We start from the raw sequence: 18,095 nt of genomic DNA on the forward strand, positions 1-18,095 counted from the left end.
TGCTTAGTTATCCTGCTATAGGCTCAGGCTGTTACTGGACTTCATGTTTTCTCTTTCCCCTCACCCTCAGTTGGCTTCTGCAGATGGCTTCTCCTCCATGAGTCTGGCTCTGCTAGTGATTTCTTCCTGTTTACAGGGAGGTTTCCCCTTCCCATGGTTGCAAAGTACTCGCTCATTGGGGGTGGCTTGGCTGTTGAGGTTTTCTCCAATACTGTAGGGACTTTATCTTACAGTATAGAACACTTTCAGGTGATTATTGTGGTGAGCTGGTACTATATATATATAAACTTGAATTAAATTGAATGCTGTTGTTGTATTATCAATATTAATCAATATTTGTTACATGGATTATCAAAAATCCAGCAAATGCATATTACTTCTTCAGCACTCTGTGTCCTGTGTACTTTATAGAGAGACAAATGTTGTATATTGCCAACAATTGATTGCTGTGCTCTTAATTTAGGACTTTCTGTGCTTAACAAACGACTGTTCAGCATTAAAAAAGACACCTTGTGTGCTCATTCAGGCTTGAAATCAGTGTTTTGTAACCAATATTTCCCCCTTTCAGTCCACTTTAATCTTCAGGCACACAACCAAGACCGAATTTGTTGTGATGAGAACTCATTCTGTATGTTTATACAAGTGTCTTTGGCCCATGGAAGTAACTCCTCCCTGGAAGAGTGATGGGAATTAGATAAAAGTACAGGCTATCTGTCAGTATCTCACAGGATGTGAGGAGAAGTTTCCAGAGACACATTTTTCTTCTGTGAACGAGATTTACTGTGAGCTGTCTCAAGAAAGATGTCCTTGCTTTTTAGGAGACCCACACTAACCAGGTTGCTGCCGCTGAAGAACATTAAGCAAAATCAGAGGTCAACCATCTACAGCAAGCCACCCAAGGAAAAGATTGGGCCAGTGGTAGGACTGACTAACTTTTATTGTACTTGTAATTGAACAGGCAGACATCCTTGAATATCTACACTGTATAATCTCCTGCAACAAAAGCAAGGACTGCAGTAATATTTTTCCTGTACTGAATGGATGCTAAACCACAAGTAATGCCATTTTAGGGACTATGGTGGCAAGTCAGTCATTGGAAGTCAGTATCTGTGATGGTTCAAATGCCCTTAATGCGAAGAATTCAAGCGAACTGCATTCCCCAGTCTGCAGAGTGGAAGAGATGTTTTATTCATTTGTTATTTATAAGTCAGTGCAATGCTCTGGCCTCTGTAAAGGGATCCTATGATGGAACTGCAGCATAGCAGGAAGTGTTTATGCCACTATAAATCTGTTAATCTGTCCTAAGGGACATCCATAGGGGCTTTTACAAAGCTCATCCCAGGTTAGGAATACCATGGTGGAGAGGTACAGAGAGAATATCATGGCAGGAAAATATAAGTGGGTGGTGGAGGTGAAGTTATATCACGCAGTGAGTCACTAAGACCGGGACCCTCTGTCGTGGTCATTGGGCGCTTAGTCCTTTCTGTTCAACTTAACATATGAAAGAAGATATTTGAGAGCTCAAACACTAACACTGCATTGAATGTGTATTATAACCTTTCACGTAGATTACATTTGCAGTGTCTGCGAATAAAACACTCATGGTTATATTTTATTGGACTTTCTTACAGCAGTCTACCTTTGCCTTATGCGTGTTTGCGGTGACTCTCCTGGCCCCGGCTGGTTGGATCATGCATCATATACCAGAATATCGAAGACAAGGCCAGAATACCTCAACATGATTGATTTCTACACGAACTCTGCAGACAGACACTCAAGCAATGTCACTGTGTGAACTTCTCTCCACTGTGTAAAATCTCGTGAAAAAAAGTAAAACCTTTGTTAAATCTGAAGTCTGACTGAGCTATTTTCCTATATAAACAGTAACATATGATAACTATTGTGTATTTTATTTCTGAGATTATTGACTGTTTTGAGGGTGATATTAAAAAAAAAGACAACATTTTTGCTTTAACACACTTTGAGGATATCATTTTCATCAGTTAGGAGTACAGACATACAAAATTCTTGGCAGAAACCATGATGGGAAAGGTCTGTCAGGACCTCAGACCATAGGGTCTGTTTATCGTTCAGTCCTGCATCTACTAGCGGAAGTGCCGCTTAAATGAGAAATGCTGCATTTAGACACAGGCTTAAGTATTCATACACATGCACATTTATAGCTCGAAAGTGTTATTGGATAACAATGTACTCTTTAAAGCGCCCAGCTGATAGTGGAGATTAATATTAATATTACTAAATATCAGTATAAAAATATTAGGACACGCTGCCAGTCCACGGTGGCCAATATGCTGTATTTATATAAAATAGGGGGAAAAAACCCACAATGTTTTCTCAAGGACATGTTTAAGAAGGTGTGACAACCATCTGTTGCATGTTTAGCATTTCAGGCATTACAAAAACACACATGTAAAGCATCACTGAGGCAAATAAGCTTAGTATTTCCCTCCTATAATCAGCTCAAACAGGGTTGTCGGGTTGTCGGAATTCTTGAATGACAATTTGTCAAAGCCGGATCAGTCCATTTGGAAAGGTGTGGTGTGTCACATATATGTCACCACCCATCTCTGCAACGAGAGAGCAAAATCACCACCACCACCTCAAAAAAAAAAAAAATATAAAAACGATTTACAAAACAAGCCCTCCCTTTATTTCCGTTCAAAGATCGCAAAAGCGACCGAAGCACTGCTAAAACACCACAGCGTATAAATCCGTCGTGCAAAGTGGTACAATCAAGACGAGCCAGGGCTGCAAGGGGGCATAGTCACTTTTTCACGACTGAGGGAAACACAACGCCGGGAAGGGAAAAACCTATCAAAACAACTGACAGTCTGGGTTTTATGTTTCCCCAAGTGTCTGCGAAATGTCTACGAAGGCAGAGCAGTGTAAGTACGGCTGTGTGTATCTGTGCGTGCGTGTTGCTGTTTTGTCTTGTGAGGGGGCTGGAAACTGATTTTTTTTTTTTTGGTTTAACCAAGAAAGCGAACAAGGGGAGCTGTCCTTGGTGATGAAACCGCGGTTGCCAAGGCAGGTTGCAACACGTCCTCTCACTGCAGAGGATGGCTGGAGGTCTCAGTGCACACAGAGAGCCACTGAATCACCCTCTGTTTCTCTGCATGTTGATGGAACAATTCCATGTCCGAATCGCTCTGTGGTCCGGGTTATTTATTTTTATTTTATTTTATTTTATTTTTGATTGACGTGGCTGGCTGAGGCGCGTGGGAAAAGCGAAGTGTAATGCTGGTCTCAAGGTCGACCTGACAGGCTACTGAACAATATGGTGGCTTCATATTGATCAATCGTGGGGTCTGATCACACTATATTGACGTCTGTTGTTCATTCCACTTCGCTGCTTGAGAACAGGTGGACACCAGCCGCTGTCTTCTGTTTTAAATTTTATTCATTTATTTATTTTTACCGTAAACAATAGATAAAAGACGGGGTCAAACTCAGTGTTAGGGGTTCCCAGCCCCATCAGCTGTTTAAAAGTTGGGTGTTGCTCCTGTTGTTTGGTAGACAGTAAGTGAGGGAATGAACAGAAAACGCTGAATCTGCTGTTGTGACTAACAGCTCGAAATAGTATTAAAAGGTTGAAAAATATTTAAAACATTTGTCCTATCTTTCCGAGGAGGTTTAATTGTATGATGAACCGGAAAGATGCTGTGCTTCGGTATTTATCGCAGCACATGCTTTGACCAGACAATCCTCCAAGCCTGCAGCTGTTATTTTTATTTTGGGGTTTGTCATTTACAGGTCAGGAAGGAAGCTAAACATTCCTGCCTAAAGTCACAGAAAATGGGTCAGCGATCCCCCACTTCAACATATTTGAACTCCTAACAACAAACAGCACAGTCATATCTGAACCTACAGAGATTGCTTCAATATAGAGCAGCCAGCTGGGCTCATTACAGAAATGTTCCTCTGTGTTGCTTCTTAAGCCCCCTTTCGTGTTCGCTATAACCACATTTTCCCAGCTTGTCTTGGGACTTGAACTGGCAACCTTTCGTGTGTGAGCTTGTTTCTGTAAGCAGTAGGTTACTGCCTCCTCTAGGGCTTCCTGTGACCTGCTGCTATGACAAAAAAGGTCACCCGGTGAAGGCCAGAAAACCATGGGAAAACAGACTTTTTGTTTAACTTCATAGCTGGAGGACTCATGTTAAATGCTACCTAACAGCTTGTTCAGTTACATGATATATGTCTTTGCTGTCGTGCATCGTATCTCACTAGTGTTGATTTGCTTGTTGCTCTGCTCTTTATTTTGTCCAGTTGCCTCTAAGATACGATACTTGCAAGAGTATCACAACCGTGTGCAACACAATATTTACCCAGTGCCCTCCGGAACAGACATTGCAAACACACTGAAATACTTTTCCCAAACCCTGCTCAGGTAAGTACCCTGCTCTGGAGCCACCAGGTGAAGTAAAGATTGTAGAATGTTTGATATTAGCTTCCTTCACAATCAGATGAGATTAATTACAGCAGGTCGCTCTGACACACTTTCTCAAAGGCATGACAGTGACACAATTCAATGTCTCATATCAATTCATAATGTCAGCAAGAAGTTAGGGAAGTGGCCATCATGGCAGATGTTGCCTCGCCTCTCCTGCTCTGAAAGATACAGACTGTAGCAGATTTCCTGTGTAATTATGGTGTCGTCTTTTTAAGGCAGCTGCAGCGATAGATGGCTCAGTGATGTTTATTGATTCAGTGGTCGGTTGCTAGATGAACGCTTTCCTGGGGCTGTTTGCTGTGTCCTTCCCAGAGGGCCTGGAGTTCAGCTCCTCCGGCTATGCAGTTGCAGGGTCAGCCTGCTCTCTTGGGTGCTGTGAAGGGAACAGCCTGTTATTTCCTCTTCCAGCATAGGTCAAGTAGGCAGCCATTTTGAACACGTCTAATTTAATAGAGCACTATTACCTCTTTTTTTCCCTCTCTGTCCAGTTGGAGCTTCATTTTTCCAGACATGCTCTGCAGAGATAGGATATTTCTTGTGGTTGCAGCATTACTACCCGCCAGCTTCAGTGAGAACAGAGGCACTGTCTTTTCTTATTAGCTAATTTATATAAAAAAATGGTGTGCCTCACTTCTATCATTATTATCAGCTTAGGATGCAATCTATTTGAGATTGGCTGCTGGCCTCAATTCTACACAACTCCTCAGCCATCCATAAGGATTATTCCTCTGCCGTGGTGCTCACAGAGTATCCTGGATACTCCATACTTTGCTGAAGGGCTGTCCTGAACCAGTCACTGGGGTGTTTCAAATGTAGCCTCTCAGGGCACACATTGAGCGTGACAGGGGTGGCAACTCTGGGAATGGGCATTAACTCGAGTGACGATTGTGCCTCGGCGGGGCAGTATCAAGCGAGCGAGAAAAGAGTCACTCAATATGATGCCACTGTTAACGGTTCTTTGATATTTTCCCAAAGCACAGTCTCTTAGCCTCAGATATGCAGAACAAAATCACTCTGCCCACCATTAGAGGAGTCTGAATTCCTCAGCGGGGACTCCAGGATTATTCATACACCTGTGCCTTCTGAAGCCCGGGGTGAAGAAATAGAAGAAAAAATCAAAAGGGAGAGAGAGTGGGAAAGTGGGAGTAGCGAGCCTTGAGAAGTGGAGCAGGCGTGTGTCATCTTCACAGAAAAGAAATAGCCAAAGGAGGAGGTTGTTGATTCATGCACCAATTTCAGGTCAGCTAGAGGGTTACGTTATCTCTTTACCAGCAAGTTTTATACGCGTTCTTAAAGATGAGGCACGGCTTCGTCAGACTGAGCTCTCTGTATCTGTGAGCACTGACGTTGCAACAGACTGTTTAGCCATTATTTCAGATGCAGCACAGTTGTTTCACTTCACACACCTGTCAACATGTTAATGCAGGAAACATATGCTTTGAGTAACCGATACACACATATAGTCCATGATTTTGCAACGACAGCGCAGGGGTTGACAGTAAATGTATGTCATGTGTCCGTATCAGTGCATTTCTACATGTGTTTTGTGTGTCGTTTGTAATTTTCTCGTGTCGTTTTGTGTGTATGTGTGCACATATGCGTGTGTCTGTGCGTGTATATGTTCAGCGTGTGCGCGCGTGTGTGTGAGCGCGTCTGATGTTTATGTCTATGTTCATTGTTCAAATTAATGATGTTTTCTATATGAAATATGGGCAGTGAAAAAGTCATACTCTGAGATACAGTCTTGTCGTTGTCTATAAGTCCTGTTTGAGTTTATGCTGTATAATAACACAGCTTTGATTACATAGTTTAATGAATCTACGCTGACTTAAATCCTACAGAGTATAACTTTGAGGGGATCAGTCACATGATGGTACGTTATACTGTTCTTATGCCATGTTAAAAATCTGAGAAAAAAAAAAGAAATCCCCTTTCTCACTTGCCATGTAACTCCAAATGCTGCAACTCTACTTTTTGAGTGACCTTTTAAAAAAAACAGAAGCCAAAAAATAAAAGCAATACATCAACATTTATAATCTGGGCTCTCATGGTAAATCCCAATCATTTGCCTGATAGAACAGCTTAGCTCTTTAATAATGTGCAGTAAAAAAAAGAAAGAAAAAAAAAAGAAAAAAAAGAGCAATGCTCTCTGGCCCTCCCCCTCCTCCCTCCTCCACCCTAGACGCTCCACAATCAACCCGACTAGTTTTTGCTTTTGTTTTTTTGTTTTTCTCCTCTTTTAAAATCGAATATGTCCACCACCTTTCCCCAGGGGACAGCAAACACAATTGTCCATCCTGCATTAGCTCACAAACATAATGCTACCAGTCATCTCCCCCGATACAACCTATTCCTTTGTCATTATAGTTTCTCCTCTACTGTAGATTAGTTGTTACATTTATTTTAGAAACCTGAATCCATATGCCTGTTGGATCTCATTATTTCTCCTGATGATACTGGTACAGTATCATAACGTATGCATACAGACATTATTTCTCTGGTGCAATAAACATGTGCTGTGACCTAAGAGCACTTGATCTAACCTCACACACATGTTTATTACTGGCTGAAGCATGTTTCAAAAGTGTCACCTCTGTATTTTCCCGAACCAATTTGGTGTCACTCCCATCCTTGACAGCCCCACTAAAGACAAGGAAATTTCATTTGGAAAATATACTCTTATGGCTCATTGGCCTTTTTTTTTTGTATGGTAGCCACTGACCTTGCCGATTGGAAGATGGCAGCCATCGAGGGACAGCCGTTTGAGTTGTCCCTTTTTGGAGAAGTATGGGGTTGCCACTGAAAACATGCCATTTTTTATATTTTTGCTCCTTGTCACCAGATACGCATGAGATGCAGTGATCATTGCAGTTTGTGCTCATGTTTTTTTTGTTTGTTTTCCAAGTGCAAAGATAGACAAAACGAGATAAATTCAATTAAAGTCACACGGAACAGACAGCGCAGGGAAAAATTGCCCGTGCCTGCAGTTATACAGTTAAATAGTGAGACACTGCATCCTATGTGGGGTTTATCTGGGTTTGTTTTTTTCTATTTACGCTGTCTCTGTAGTGCCATTTCAATGTAATGTGCTGTTTTTTTGTGTCTTTGTTGTCTCTTTTTTTCCCTTGTTCCCCTCTCCTACCTTCCCTCCCCTCCCCTCCCGCCCCGGAGCAGCATTCTGTCCCGCACAGGCAGGAAGGAGAACCAGGAAGCTTCCAATTTGGCCGTGCCCATGACCATGTGTCTTTTTCCTGTGCCATTCCCACTCACCCCATCTCTAAGACCACAAGTCAGTTCCATCAACCCTACAGTTACTCGCTCCCTCCTTTACAGCGTTCTGCGCGATGCCCCGTCAGACCGTGGGGGGCAGGGGCAGCAGAGTCGGGACGCTCAGCTCTCAGAGTACCCCTCTCTGGACTATCAGGGCCTCTATGTGACCCTCGTGACCCTGCTTGACCTCGTGCCCCTGCTGCAGCACGGTCAGCATGGTGAGTCAAGGCCCAGTGCACCACTGTTTGTCATCATCATCCCCGAACCGTCTGGCCTGCATGAAGCCACTGCTGCTTTTTTGGCCTCTTTTGTAACGGGAGGAGAGAAGTCCTGCTGAGGATCTTGAGGGATGCATGGGGTGATTGGGAGCACGCTGGATCCTGTCAACTTAATCGTTCATAAGCCATTGGATACACCAGACATAGGCCTTCTCTTCTGTGTATCATACTTGACTGCATGTTTGTTATGCAAAGTGGGAGAAATGTTTTTACTTATGTTGTCATGTGCAAATATATAAGGGGAAACACACATAGGCAAGTGTAATGCTGTTTTAACACATCACAAACACATTAGAGAATGAGTTACATCCACACAGTTTTTCACAGGCAAGGCTGCATCACAGTCAGTGCTCTTACTTTTCATGAATATTTGACCATTGTTAAAAAACAAACAAACCCTCAAATGCATAAAAACTCATTTGCTTGACTAGATTTCTCTACTTTTCCTGAGGGTAAAGTTTACTTCAGTGGCTTTTAAAGAAGCTCACATTTCCAAGTATTTTTTTTTCAGTTCTACTAATAAATAACTGAAATTTCATGAAACTTTGACATCTGTGGCTGCATACAGTATGCTAATACTGTATTAGCATACTGATTGAAGGAGTGTCTGTGTATCTCTCTTTGTCTTTTTTTGCATTTTCCCTTTCTTCTCAGATCTGGGACAATCCATTTTTTATACGACAACTTGCCTCCTGCCTTTTTTGAGCGATGATATTCTCAGCACTTTGCCCTATACTATGATTTCCACTTTAGCCACATTTCCCCCTTTCCTCCACAAAGACATCATTGAATACCTGAGCACCTCTTTCCTTCCCATGGCTATATGTGAGTATGACCTATCACAAGACAGTCATAATGAAACTGCTAAATGATATATCTAGAAAGACAAATAAAGGTTTAAGGCTTGCACATTCACTTGTCTCTCAACTATTGTACTGCAATAAACAGAAGAAGTGATCCTTCACTTTATTGTTCTTTCCCTTCTTTGCCTGTGTATAGTGGGGTCCAGTAGGAAGGAGGGGGGAGTCCCAGCCTATGTCAATTTGTCTGCCTCATCTATGCTCATGATTGCAATGCAGTACACGTCAAATCCAGGTAAACAATCATATTCAAAGTATTAAGATATCCAAAGGCAACTGTAATAACTGCCTTTTAGTTAATCTGATCTCTGCTTCTTTCTAGTTTATCACTGTCAGCTGCTGGAATGTCTAATGAAGTACAAACAGGAAGTGTGGAAGGTATTTCCCCTTTTAGATACATAATGTAGATTTAAGGGTCTTTTATTTTTATCTGCAGAAATATGAAATGTACTGTGCCTAGCAAAAAAGAAAACTATCTGTCCTTACAGTCCATTGGCACTAAATATGAAGCTAACAAGCAGACCATTCAGCTACATTAGCAAGAAGACTAGAGGCTGGAGAAAACAGTACCCACTAGTACTGAATAGTACTGAAAGAATACAATTACAATTTGCTTATCGTGAGAAAAGCTAGCACAGATTTATCCTTGAACCACATCCTGTTCTTTTTACACTCCAGGCCAGGCTAGTCTTTTCTCTTTGCTAAGCTAATAGCAGTAGCTTCATATTTAACACACAGCTGGTATAGCCGTTGCATTAATATTAACACAAACCCCTGCAGTTTAAAATAAATGAAAAGCTAAAAGATGTGTTTTATTGAAGGCTGGGCTCCTCTACATAAGCTGCCTTTATAGGTTAAAAGTATCTCTGCTGGTAGTGGTATCAGCAATACTGGCCCTTTATTTACTTGGTATCTCATTGATATCATAATTTGCAGCATCACACACCCCTGCTTGCTCCTAAATATGTTGCCTACTGGTTACTGTTTTCTACATTTTACTTTAAATTTAGATTTAGTCTTTACTATTTTACTTTGTCTGCATTCATATTCAAATGTACCTAAATATACCAGCACTTTTATGTACATATGATGTTTATCTTGTATGCAGGATTTGCTTTATGTCATATCCTATGGCCCATCCCAAGTTAAACCTCCAGCTGTGCAGATGCTGTTTCATTACTGGCCGAACCTGAAGCCGCCAGGAGCCATCAGTGAATACAGAGGACTGCAGTACACAGGTCAGATTCTCTTTATGCCACATCTACTTCTTTACCAGACTTTAGACTTATCAAAGGTGTCACCTGTCAATTGTTTTTCTTATTTTTCTCTCTCTTCCATTTCCTGGTTCAGCCTGGAATCCCATCCACTGTCAACATATTGAATGCCACAATGCCATCAATAAACCTGCTGTTAAGGTGACTGCAATCTCAAAAATCATTAAAGCTTAAATATTTTATGCTTCTGGGATGCATAAATAGATAGAGCCTAGAGTCTTCCCTTGAGAAATTAATGGGGTAAGCATAGGGGAAGGTCTTATATGGCCTTGCTTAGATTGCCATGTCCGATTCTAAGCTACTTTATATCAGCGATTGGTGCTGCTCTGCTTTGTCAGCCTTTACTCAGCTGTGCACAAACGGACAGAGTAGGAACAGGCGCGTAGAAAGGGGGGTGGATTTCAATTACCAGAAGCAAAGAAGGGGGTATGGTGGGGGGAGGGGGGCTTTAATTGAAAGCGGTGACCCCATGCAGCCCTTGAGGATAGGGTGGCATCGAGTAAGCACAGTGAATTACACTGCACCATCTGAACATTGAGGCCACGAGCACTGGCGTTTAGCACAGGGCCAGGCACAGGTTGCAAGACAGTGGAGCAGCATATGCACGCAGCCATCCACACAGAGGCGTGGGGACACAGGTAAAGGCGTCACATGATTTGTTGGGTGAGAGAGTAGCCTAGATATGTGACAGGGACACGTGGAAAATGTGAACTTCTTAAATTAACATCATATGTTATAAAATCGTTGTGCTTATAAGTGACAAAATGCACTGGCCAGTTCATTAGGTGTACCCGTTAACAGCCAATCACATGGCAGCATCAGCATTTATCTAGGCACCTACTGAAGTTCAAACTGAGCATCAGAATGGGAAAAAATGTGATTTCAGTGACTTTAATGTGGTTGTTGGTTTCAGACAGGCTGGTATCTCAGAAATTGTTTGTCTTCTTGGGTTTGCCTACACATGTGTCTCTCAGGTTTACAGAGAGTGGCCTGAAAAAAGAGAAAATGTGTGAAAATGCTTTGTTGATGTTAGAGATCAGAGAAGTGCAACTACAGTCAGTGAAGATGGGATACAGTAGCAAAAGACCACACTGGATGTTCTTCCTGTCAGCTAACAGGAAACCGAGACCACAATTCACCAAAATTGGATAACAGAAGATACCTGGTTGAGGAGCCTTCATTTTGCTGCTACATTCAGATGCTAGGGTTAGAATACTTAGGTTAGAAGACTTATTTCAACTGCTCAGGCTGCAGGTGGTGGCACGCTTTGGGCCCGCTTAGTAACAACTGAGCATCGTTTGAATGCCAAGGTATACCTAACAAAGTGGTCAATGTGTGTAAATTATACCAGTAGTGTCCTATTATTTAGCTATTTGGAACCTAAGAAAACCTCATTACTTTTACTGTATTTCATCTTGGTTGCAAATAAAACATTAAATATAATGTGTTAATTTTTCAAATATCGCCTCCGTTATCTCACACTAACTTTATTACTTTTGCAGATGTGTATAGATCCTACTCTTTCTGTGGCCTTGGGAGACAAGCCCCCTCCTCTTTATATATGTGAAGAGTGCAGCCAGAGGATAGCAGGGTACGCATCTGTTTCACCTCTTTCCTCCATCCCTCAATCCTCCCCCTCCTTCAGTGGGATGCTATTGCAAACAAACATCACCTACCGCATCCCTCATTATTCCTCTTTGTAACCCAGGGGAAACACATTGGCATGGTTACATAATTCCCTTGTGCCAATAATGAGATCATCATCATTACAAAAAAGCACATCCACTTGTCTCTCATTCTTTTTAGCGCAGAGACTATTATAATTTCATGGCTTTACAGGGTTTTTTTTTTGTTATTGAGAAGATATTTTTGTGTTGCAGCTCTGTAAGGAAGCTGATACCGATGTGTATACACCAGCTGGAATGACTATATTTATATCGTACACATAAGTCATGCATTGTTAAATAATTTCTTCGACCTTTCCAGAGATCACGCTGAATGGCTTGTTGATGTACTCCTGCCCCAAGGTGAGCATTTACAGTCAAAAGGTGCTGAGTAAAGATAAGATACGTATGCACTCTATAATACAAAATTTATTAGCCTCTATGCGTTGTGTTCCAAGCTGCCATATATTTTATATTGAGGTTCTAAGTTCCATGAAAATATAACCAATTTTCAAGACATACGTATGTTGTTTGCAAACAGTTGTATTTCAGTTATGTTTATTTTTCTTGCAGCAGAGATATCTGCCATTTGTCAAAAGAAGGTAAGACATTTACACTGCCGCATAATGACATTAACGGTGCTGTGTACTCTCAATCATTGCCATTACTTATTAACCTGACTTCCTCACAATAATAAAAGTCTCCACAGCAAACAATACACTGGTAAAACATAGAGGACTTCCGTGACCTGTGAAAACATGAACTTAGATACACTTTATTTGTGATCCATAGTTAGCTCATTTATTTGTGAATCTGAAATGTGTTCTCCCCTGAGGAGTCCATTCACTGAAGCAGCTCAGTAAAGACCTTTCAAAATAACCTGTTGGGGGCTGATCTTTGTTTGCTGTTGCTGAGTGCTTCCTGCTTGTTTCCTGGGAGACACTGGGAAAACTGAGTGCGTGATGATGACCTCAGGTATTCCCGTCAGGTCAGCAGCTGCCTCTCTTTGTCCTCTGAAACAGCTGGCCTCCACCATGGTTTGCCCAGCCGTTTATAATTCACCACCTCCCTTTTGGAGCAGCTTTTGTTCCAATCATTCTCCAACCGAGATTTGTGCTAGCTCTTTCAGTGTTAGCTGAGACATATTACTCATAAATGAGGCATTACTTGTCATTTTAAAATAGCTACTTTTGAGTACATAATGATATCTAGGAGCCGTGATGCGAGAACAACAGTATGAGTATTATCAGAGTAGCATTTTTTTGTTGTTCAAAGCAACATGGATGAATAAGAGCACTCACCATCTGAGGCCAGATATGTTAATTTGATAGGGAGCAATTCATGCCTCTAATGGCACAAGATTAGAGACTGATCAGATTAGGGTGGCTCTCTAGTGCCATGCTTTTTATTTTTAGAAACCTGAGACACCGCGGGGACACATAAAGACTTGTTCTATTGCTTTAGATGTGGGCAGATCCTTGTATCTTCGGAGAGAGTGATATTCATTATCAGAGTTGCATTTGAGCCCTGAGAGATGTTTATTTTTAGACGATTGTCATCAGGCGTTATTGGAAGTGTTTTTTCTATTTTTCTATTATACAAGAATAGAAACAAACTGATTTCTCTTCCCTTTGCTCCCCCCCCTTGTTTCTTGGCTTCAAACTGCAGAACTGTAGCTCTCATGTTAGAAGGGCTGTGGTCACCTGCTTTTCAGCCGGCTGCTGCGGGCGCCATGGCAACCGGCCTGTCCGCTACTGCAAGCGTTGCCATGTCAACCACCACAGCAGCGAGGTGGGGGCTGCGGCGGAGACCCATCTGTACCAGACCTCGCCCCCTCCCATCAACACCCGTGAGTGCGGCGCGGAGGAGCTAGTGTGCACCGTGGAAGCCGTTATCAGGTACATGCACGGTGTTACAGAGCATATAGTTGTGACTCTGTGAAGCACACTTCAAGACAAATATAAAGACAACAATGCTGCCTCAGTTCAGATTAAAAAAATAACAAAAACAAACAAAAAAAAGTGAGATTTTCTCCTCTGCTCTTTCTCCTTTGCTCTATCTCACATATGACCTTCTCTCTGTGCCCTCTCAAATCCCTCTCTTATCCTGTGTATACCTCCAGCCTCCTAAAAGAGGCAGAAATTCATGCAGAGCAGCGCGAGTTTGAGCTGAATCGGCGTCGTCAGATGGGCCTGTCTGCCTCCCACCACTCTCTGGACAACATCGAGTTTGATAACAAGGAGGACGACCAGCACGACCAGCGCCTTCTAAGTCAGTTTGGCATCTGGTTCCTGGTGCGTAATCACAGGGTGTCGCTGTATCTGTCAGTAACAGGGAGCGGGCAAAAACGATGCGTATGGCAAATTGCCTCTCATCACTTCTCTTTTCAATTTCTGAGTTTCTTTGTTCACATCTGCAGGTAAGTCTGTGCACACCCAATGAGAACACGCCCACAGAGAGTCTGGCTCGGCTGGTCAGCATGGTCTTCCAGTGGTTTCACTCCACCGCCTACATGATGGACGACGAAGTCGGAAGCCTAGTGGAGAAGTTGAAGCCCCAGTTTGTCACAAAGTGGCTAAAGACAGTGTGTGAAGTGCGCTTTGATGTCATGGTCATGTGCCTGCTGCCCAAACCTGTAGAATTTGCAAGGGTAAGATATTACAGCATCATCATAGGATTTTAATACCTTACATGAAGGAGAGTTTTCACTGAGGTGATCTAAACTGGTCTATGCACATTTTTCTCAGGTGGGCGGTTACTGGGATAAGTCATGTAGCACAGTGACACAGCTGAAAGAGGGTCTGAACCGCATCCTGTGTCTAATACCTTACAACGTCATCAGTCAGCCACTGTGGGAGTGCTTTATGCCTGAGTGGCTGGAGGCCATCCGTACTGAGGTGCCCGACAACCAGCTCAAAGAGTTCCGGGAAGTGCTCAGGTATATCCATCTCCCTTAACTGTTCATGGCATATATTGCATACAGTGGGCAGAGATGATTGCAGTAAAATTGCAGCAAAAAAAAACAAACACTCAAAATATTACAAGTTAGCATCACTCATTGTGTAACACTATCAAAGGATCGCTATGTAGATGAATTTATATGGTACTGCTGCTATTCTGTTCACAGCAAGATGTTTGATATTGAGCTGTGCCCACTTCCCTTCTCTATGGAGGAAATGTTTGGCTTCATCAGCTGCAGATTCTCTGGCTACCCCGCGTCTGTGCAAGAGCAGGCTCTGCTGTGGCTTCATGTAAGCATGCACACACAAACACACGAAAGCACACAGAAACACGCCGTCCTGTGTCAAGTTCTCATCCCGCCGTTCTATCCACAGTGGGTGTGAATTGCACAGGTTGTCGTAGAGTGCGAGAGTCTGGGCAGGGGCCCTGCTGAATATGGATCTGGGTCACAGAATGAGACGGATGGAGATAGGAGGGTTTTTGCCTTTCATCCCATATGCACTCACAGCTTGCCGCCCTGTATACATGGATCAATTTCAAGTTTTCTCTCACAACTGTGATCAAGAGATTGCATTAATTTAGCTGGAGTAAACAGGTCATGTTCACAGCAAATACAGAAGTTGGGCTTCAGTTTAATGTTTTCTCTGCATGTGTTGTGATAAAGTCACACAGGTAGCAGTCTAATTTTCTGCCAGATACGGAGCTTTTATATTACTAGCCAAAGTTTTTAAGATATTAACTGACGCCGCCCAGTATTCACAAAAAATAGACTAGAGTTATAAACCTGCATGTATTCAAAGTAACTGTAATGCAGAAATTTACAAGTGTATGATTTTAAGGATGACAAAAAGTAATAACACCAAATCTATTTACTTTGTGAGAAGTATATTAACCTTGTGATGCCTTCTAACATTAACCCAATGTTTTGGAGAAAAGGAAAAAATCCTGTGTGTTAGTTGAATGTCTGTTTGTCCCCAGAACTATTTATGGAATTGATACCATAGGGTTCAGGTTACGGTTATCACCGACTGATTGGTTTATGATTTAGACCACACAAGTAGCAAGTATAAATAAATTATCCACATTTTTGTGTGTCTCGTTGGAGCTCAGGTGCTGTCGGAGCTGGACATCGTGGTGCCTCTTCAGCTGCTGATTGGGATGTTCTCCGATGGAGTGAACTCTTTGAAGGAACTGGCCAATCAGAGGAAGGCACGCGTGTCAGATCTGACTGGCAACACTGGAGCTCGCAGGGTGAGGAGGACCGCAATGCTAAAAATACTCCTAAGAATAAGACAAAAGACATCAATCCCCATTTTCAGCCTTTTGTTGTCATTCATTTCAGTGGCTGTTGACAACAACACAGATCAGAACACATCACCTCACTGTGCTCAGATCATCAGCTGAATAGCTATTATTAGCGCTTTGTCTGTCGATGTGTTTTTTGGATTAGGGGTGTACACGTTTTTATTCTTCTTGGTTCTATTTTCCACTGTTCATTTTGGAATAGACTGTATGTTACCATGGCAACCATCAATATCTAAATATAGCTCTCTTCAAGGGATTAATTGAATTTGGCTGTAATATAAATTTATGTTCAAAGACACCCACACATCCGCACAGATGGCTCCAGTTAGAGTCGACGTGCAGCTGATCCTGCTGTATTACTTCACGTTTAACTTTAGGAGATGTAAACATGCTTTGTGAGATTTGCTGTCATACCTTGCTTTTTGTCAGGATGGTGTTTGCTGTACACAGCAAACACAGCTTGCTGTAGCACTTGTTAAGAGAGCAGGTCAGGCTGCTGAGGGCAGCATGTGCATAGAGCATGAGCTGGTGTGTCTGAGTTACGAGAAGATATATCATTTGTACTGTTAAAGAGAATATACTAGGAGTCAGTTTACAAGGTTTCATGATGCCATTGTGTATGAGATTAGTGAACAGTCTGGCAGATTTTATATACTGCGCGAGCTCGATTAGTGAATGGCTCCCAGTTGTGCAGATGAGGCATTAAAGTAGGAGAGTTGGAGCACCACACTCTGGCAGAAACACATAAACACACACAGAGAGGGAGCTGACAACATTAGAAGTGACGAAGATGGACATAAACACAGAGACATCAGGAATGAGGAGAAGGCGTAGCTTCGAGCACGGCGTAATTGTTGTATAAAAGCCGCAAATGCTCAGTTTATAATATTTTGACAGCTTTTTTTCAAATATTTGCAAGCATTGCCTTTCTATTACTTATAATAGATCTTTTATTTACACCTTTGTTTGTGGACCACATAATAAAATGTAACATAACATAATGAAAAAGGTATGTGATGCATATTGATATACACAAGTCTAACTGACATTTACAGCCTCGCAACGCTTTCTGTCTCATTTTAACGTGACCCTAACAGCTGAACAGAAACACATATTAATGACTATTCTCCTTTCTCACAGGTGAGTGTGGTGTCAGATCCAGGACGTCGAGGCCAGCACAACACTCTCAGCCCTTTTCCCAGCCCCTTCCGGAGCCCATTCCGCAGCCCTCTTCGCTGCAGCCCTTTTAAAAACCTGGGTCATGCCGCTGGTCACTGCGCCCTGGACCTGGATTGTGATGACGATGACATGAACCTTGGCTGTTTCATTCTGATGTTTGACCTCATCTTAAAACAGGTGACCACCTTCCTGATGAAAACCTATAAAGCATGTTTTTAATTGCGATTAAAGTTCTGTGTCTGATGCTTCTCTTTTGTGTGCCCTCATGTTATAAACCTTCTTACTGTACAGCCATTTTCACATTATACAGTCTAGTTTAAGCAAGTCACTCTTCTCAGTCATTCATGTAGAGAAAAATGACACACTATACAATGATAATAATACCCACCGGTGGGATCTTGAGATTTGTGTGTCGTGCTCTAATTTCTGTTCCTCTATTTTTATGGTCGTCTCCCCCCCGCTGTCCCAGATGGAGCTCCAGGATGACGGTGTGATGCTGGGTCTAGACAGCAGCCTGGGGAAGGATATCGTGGGCATCATCAACAATGTCTTCCAGGCCCCGTGGGGTGGCTCACACACCTGCCAGAAGGATGAGAAGGCCCTAGAGTGCAGCCTGTGCCAATCCAGCATCCTGTGCTACCAGCTGGGCTGTGAGCTCCTGGAGAGGCTGACCCCCCGGGAAGAGATACGCCTGGTGGTGAGACACACAGCATGCATTTTTATGCATCAACTTTGAATTAACCTTGTGCATTAGGCAGGCAGGGCTTTGGAATGAGTGCATGTAGCTCCATGTGTCCCAAACCACAGCGCCAAAAACAACAGTGTGTCAAATT

At 42.5% G+C, this 18,095-nt stretch overlaps 2 protein-coding genes across 8 annotated transcripts in view; both read left to right on the forward strand.

The window, feature by feature from the left end:
• The first annotated feature begins 338 nt into the window (after positions 1 to 338).
• Positions 339 to 1,878, forward strand: LOC146496436 (cytochrome c oxidase subunit 8A, mitochondrial). Its single transcript, XM_085142809.1, has 2 exons — positions 339 to 918; positions 1,632 to 1,878. The coding sequence occupies exons 1-2, from the start codon at positions 802 to 804 to the stop codon at positions 1,740 to 1,742; spliced, it is 228 nt and encodes a 75-aa protein (XP_084998935.1). The 5' UTR covers positions 339 to 801; the 3' UTR covers positions 1,743 to 1,878.
• Positions 1,879 to 2,730: 852 nt separating this feature from the next.
• Positions 2,731 to 18,095, forward strand: part of unc79 (unc-79 homolog, NALCN channel complex subunit) — a 35,193-nt gene continuing 19,828 nt past the window's right edge. For 2 of the 7 annotated variants that reach the window (XM_085142768.1, XM_085142769.1), the window contains exons 1-19: positions 2,732 to 2,906; positions 4,288 to 4,408; positions 7,646 to 7,959; positions 8,674 to 8,844; positions 9,019 to 9,114; positions 9,202 to 9,257; positions 9,988 to 10,117; positions 10,230 to 10,294; positions 11,656 to 11,744; positions 12,140 to 12,180; positions 12,391 to 12,419; positions 13,486 to 13,715; positions 13,940 to 14,111; positions 14,237 to 14,467; positions 14,565 to 14,755; positions 14,945 to 15,068; positions 15,889 to 16,029; positions 17,224 to 17,439; positions 17,732 to 17,959. In XM_085142768.1, the coding sequence (XP_084998894.1) occupies positions 2,885 to 2,906; positions 4,288 to 4,408; positions 7,646 to 7,959; positions 8,674 to 8,844; positions 9,019 to 9,114; positions 9,202 to 9,257; positions 9,988 to 10,117; positions 10,230 to 10,294; positions 11,656 to 11,744; positions 12,140 to 12,180; positions 12,391 to 12,419; positions 13,486 to 13,715; positions 13,940 to 14,111; positions 14,237 to 14,467; positions 14,565 to 14,755; positions 14,945 to 15,068; positions 15,889 to 16,029; positions 17,224 to 17,439; positions 17,732 to 17,959 (2,667 nt within the window). In that variant the 5' untranslated portion in view covers positions 2,732 to 2,884. Of the gene's footprint in view, positions 2,907 to 4,287; positions 4,409 to 7,645; positions 7,960 to 8,673; positions 8,845 to 9,018; positions 9,115 to 9,201; positions 9,258 to 9,987; positions 10,118 to 10,229; positions 10,295 to 11,655; positions 11,745 to 12,139; positions 12,181 to 12,390; positions 12,420 to 13,485; positions 13,716 to 13,939; positions 14,112 to 14,236; positions 14,468 to 14,564; positions 14,756 to 14,944; positions 15,069 to 15,888; positions 16,030 to 17,223; positions 17,440 to 17,731; positions 17,960 to 18,095 lie in introns of those variants that run through there. The other 5 variants (XM_085142766.1, XM_085142767.1, XM_085142771.1 and 2 more) reach the window with 5 other exon arrangements.

Source organism: Neolamprologus multifasciatus, chromosome 19, assembly GCF_963576455.1.
Source record: "Neolamprologus multifasciatus chromosome 19, fNeoMul1.2, whole genome shotgun sequence".
In the NCBI taxonomy this organism is placed as follows: domain Eukaryota; kingdom Metazoa; phylum Chordata; class Actinopteri; order Cichliformes; family Cichlidae; genus Neolamprologus; species Neolamprologus multifasciatus.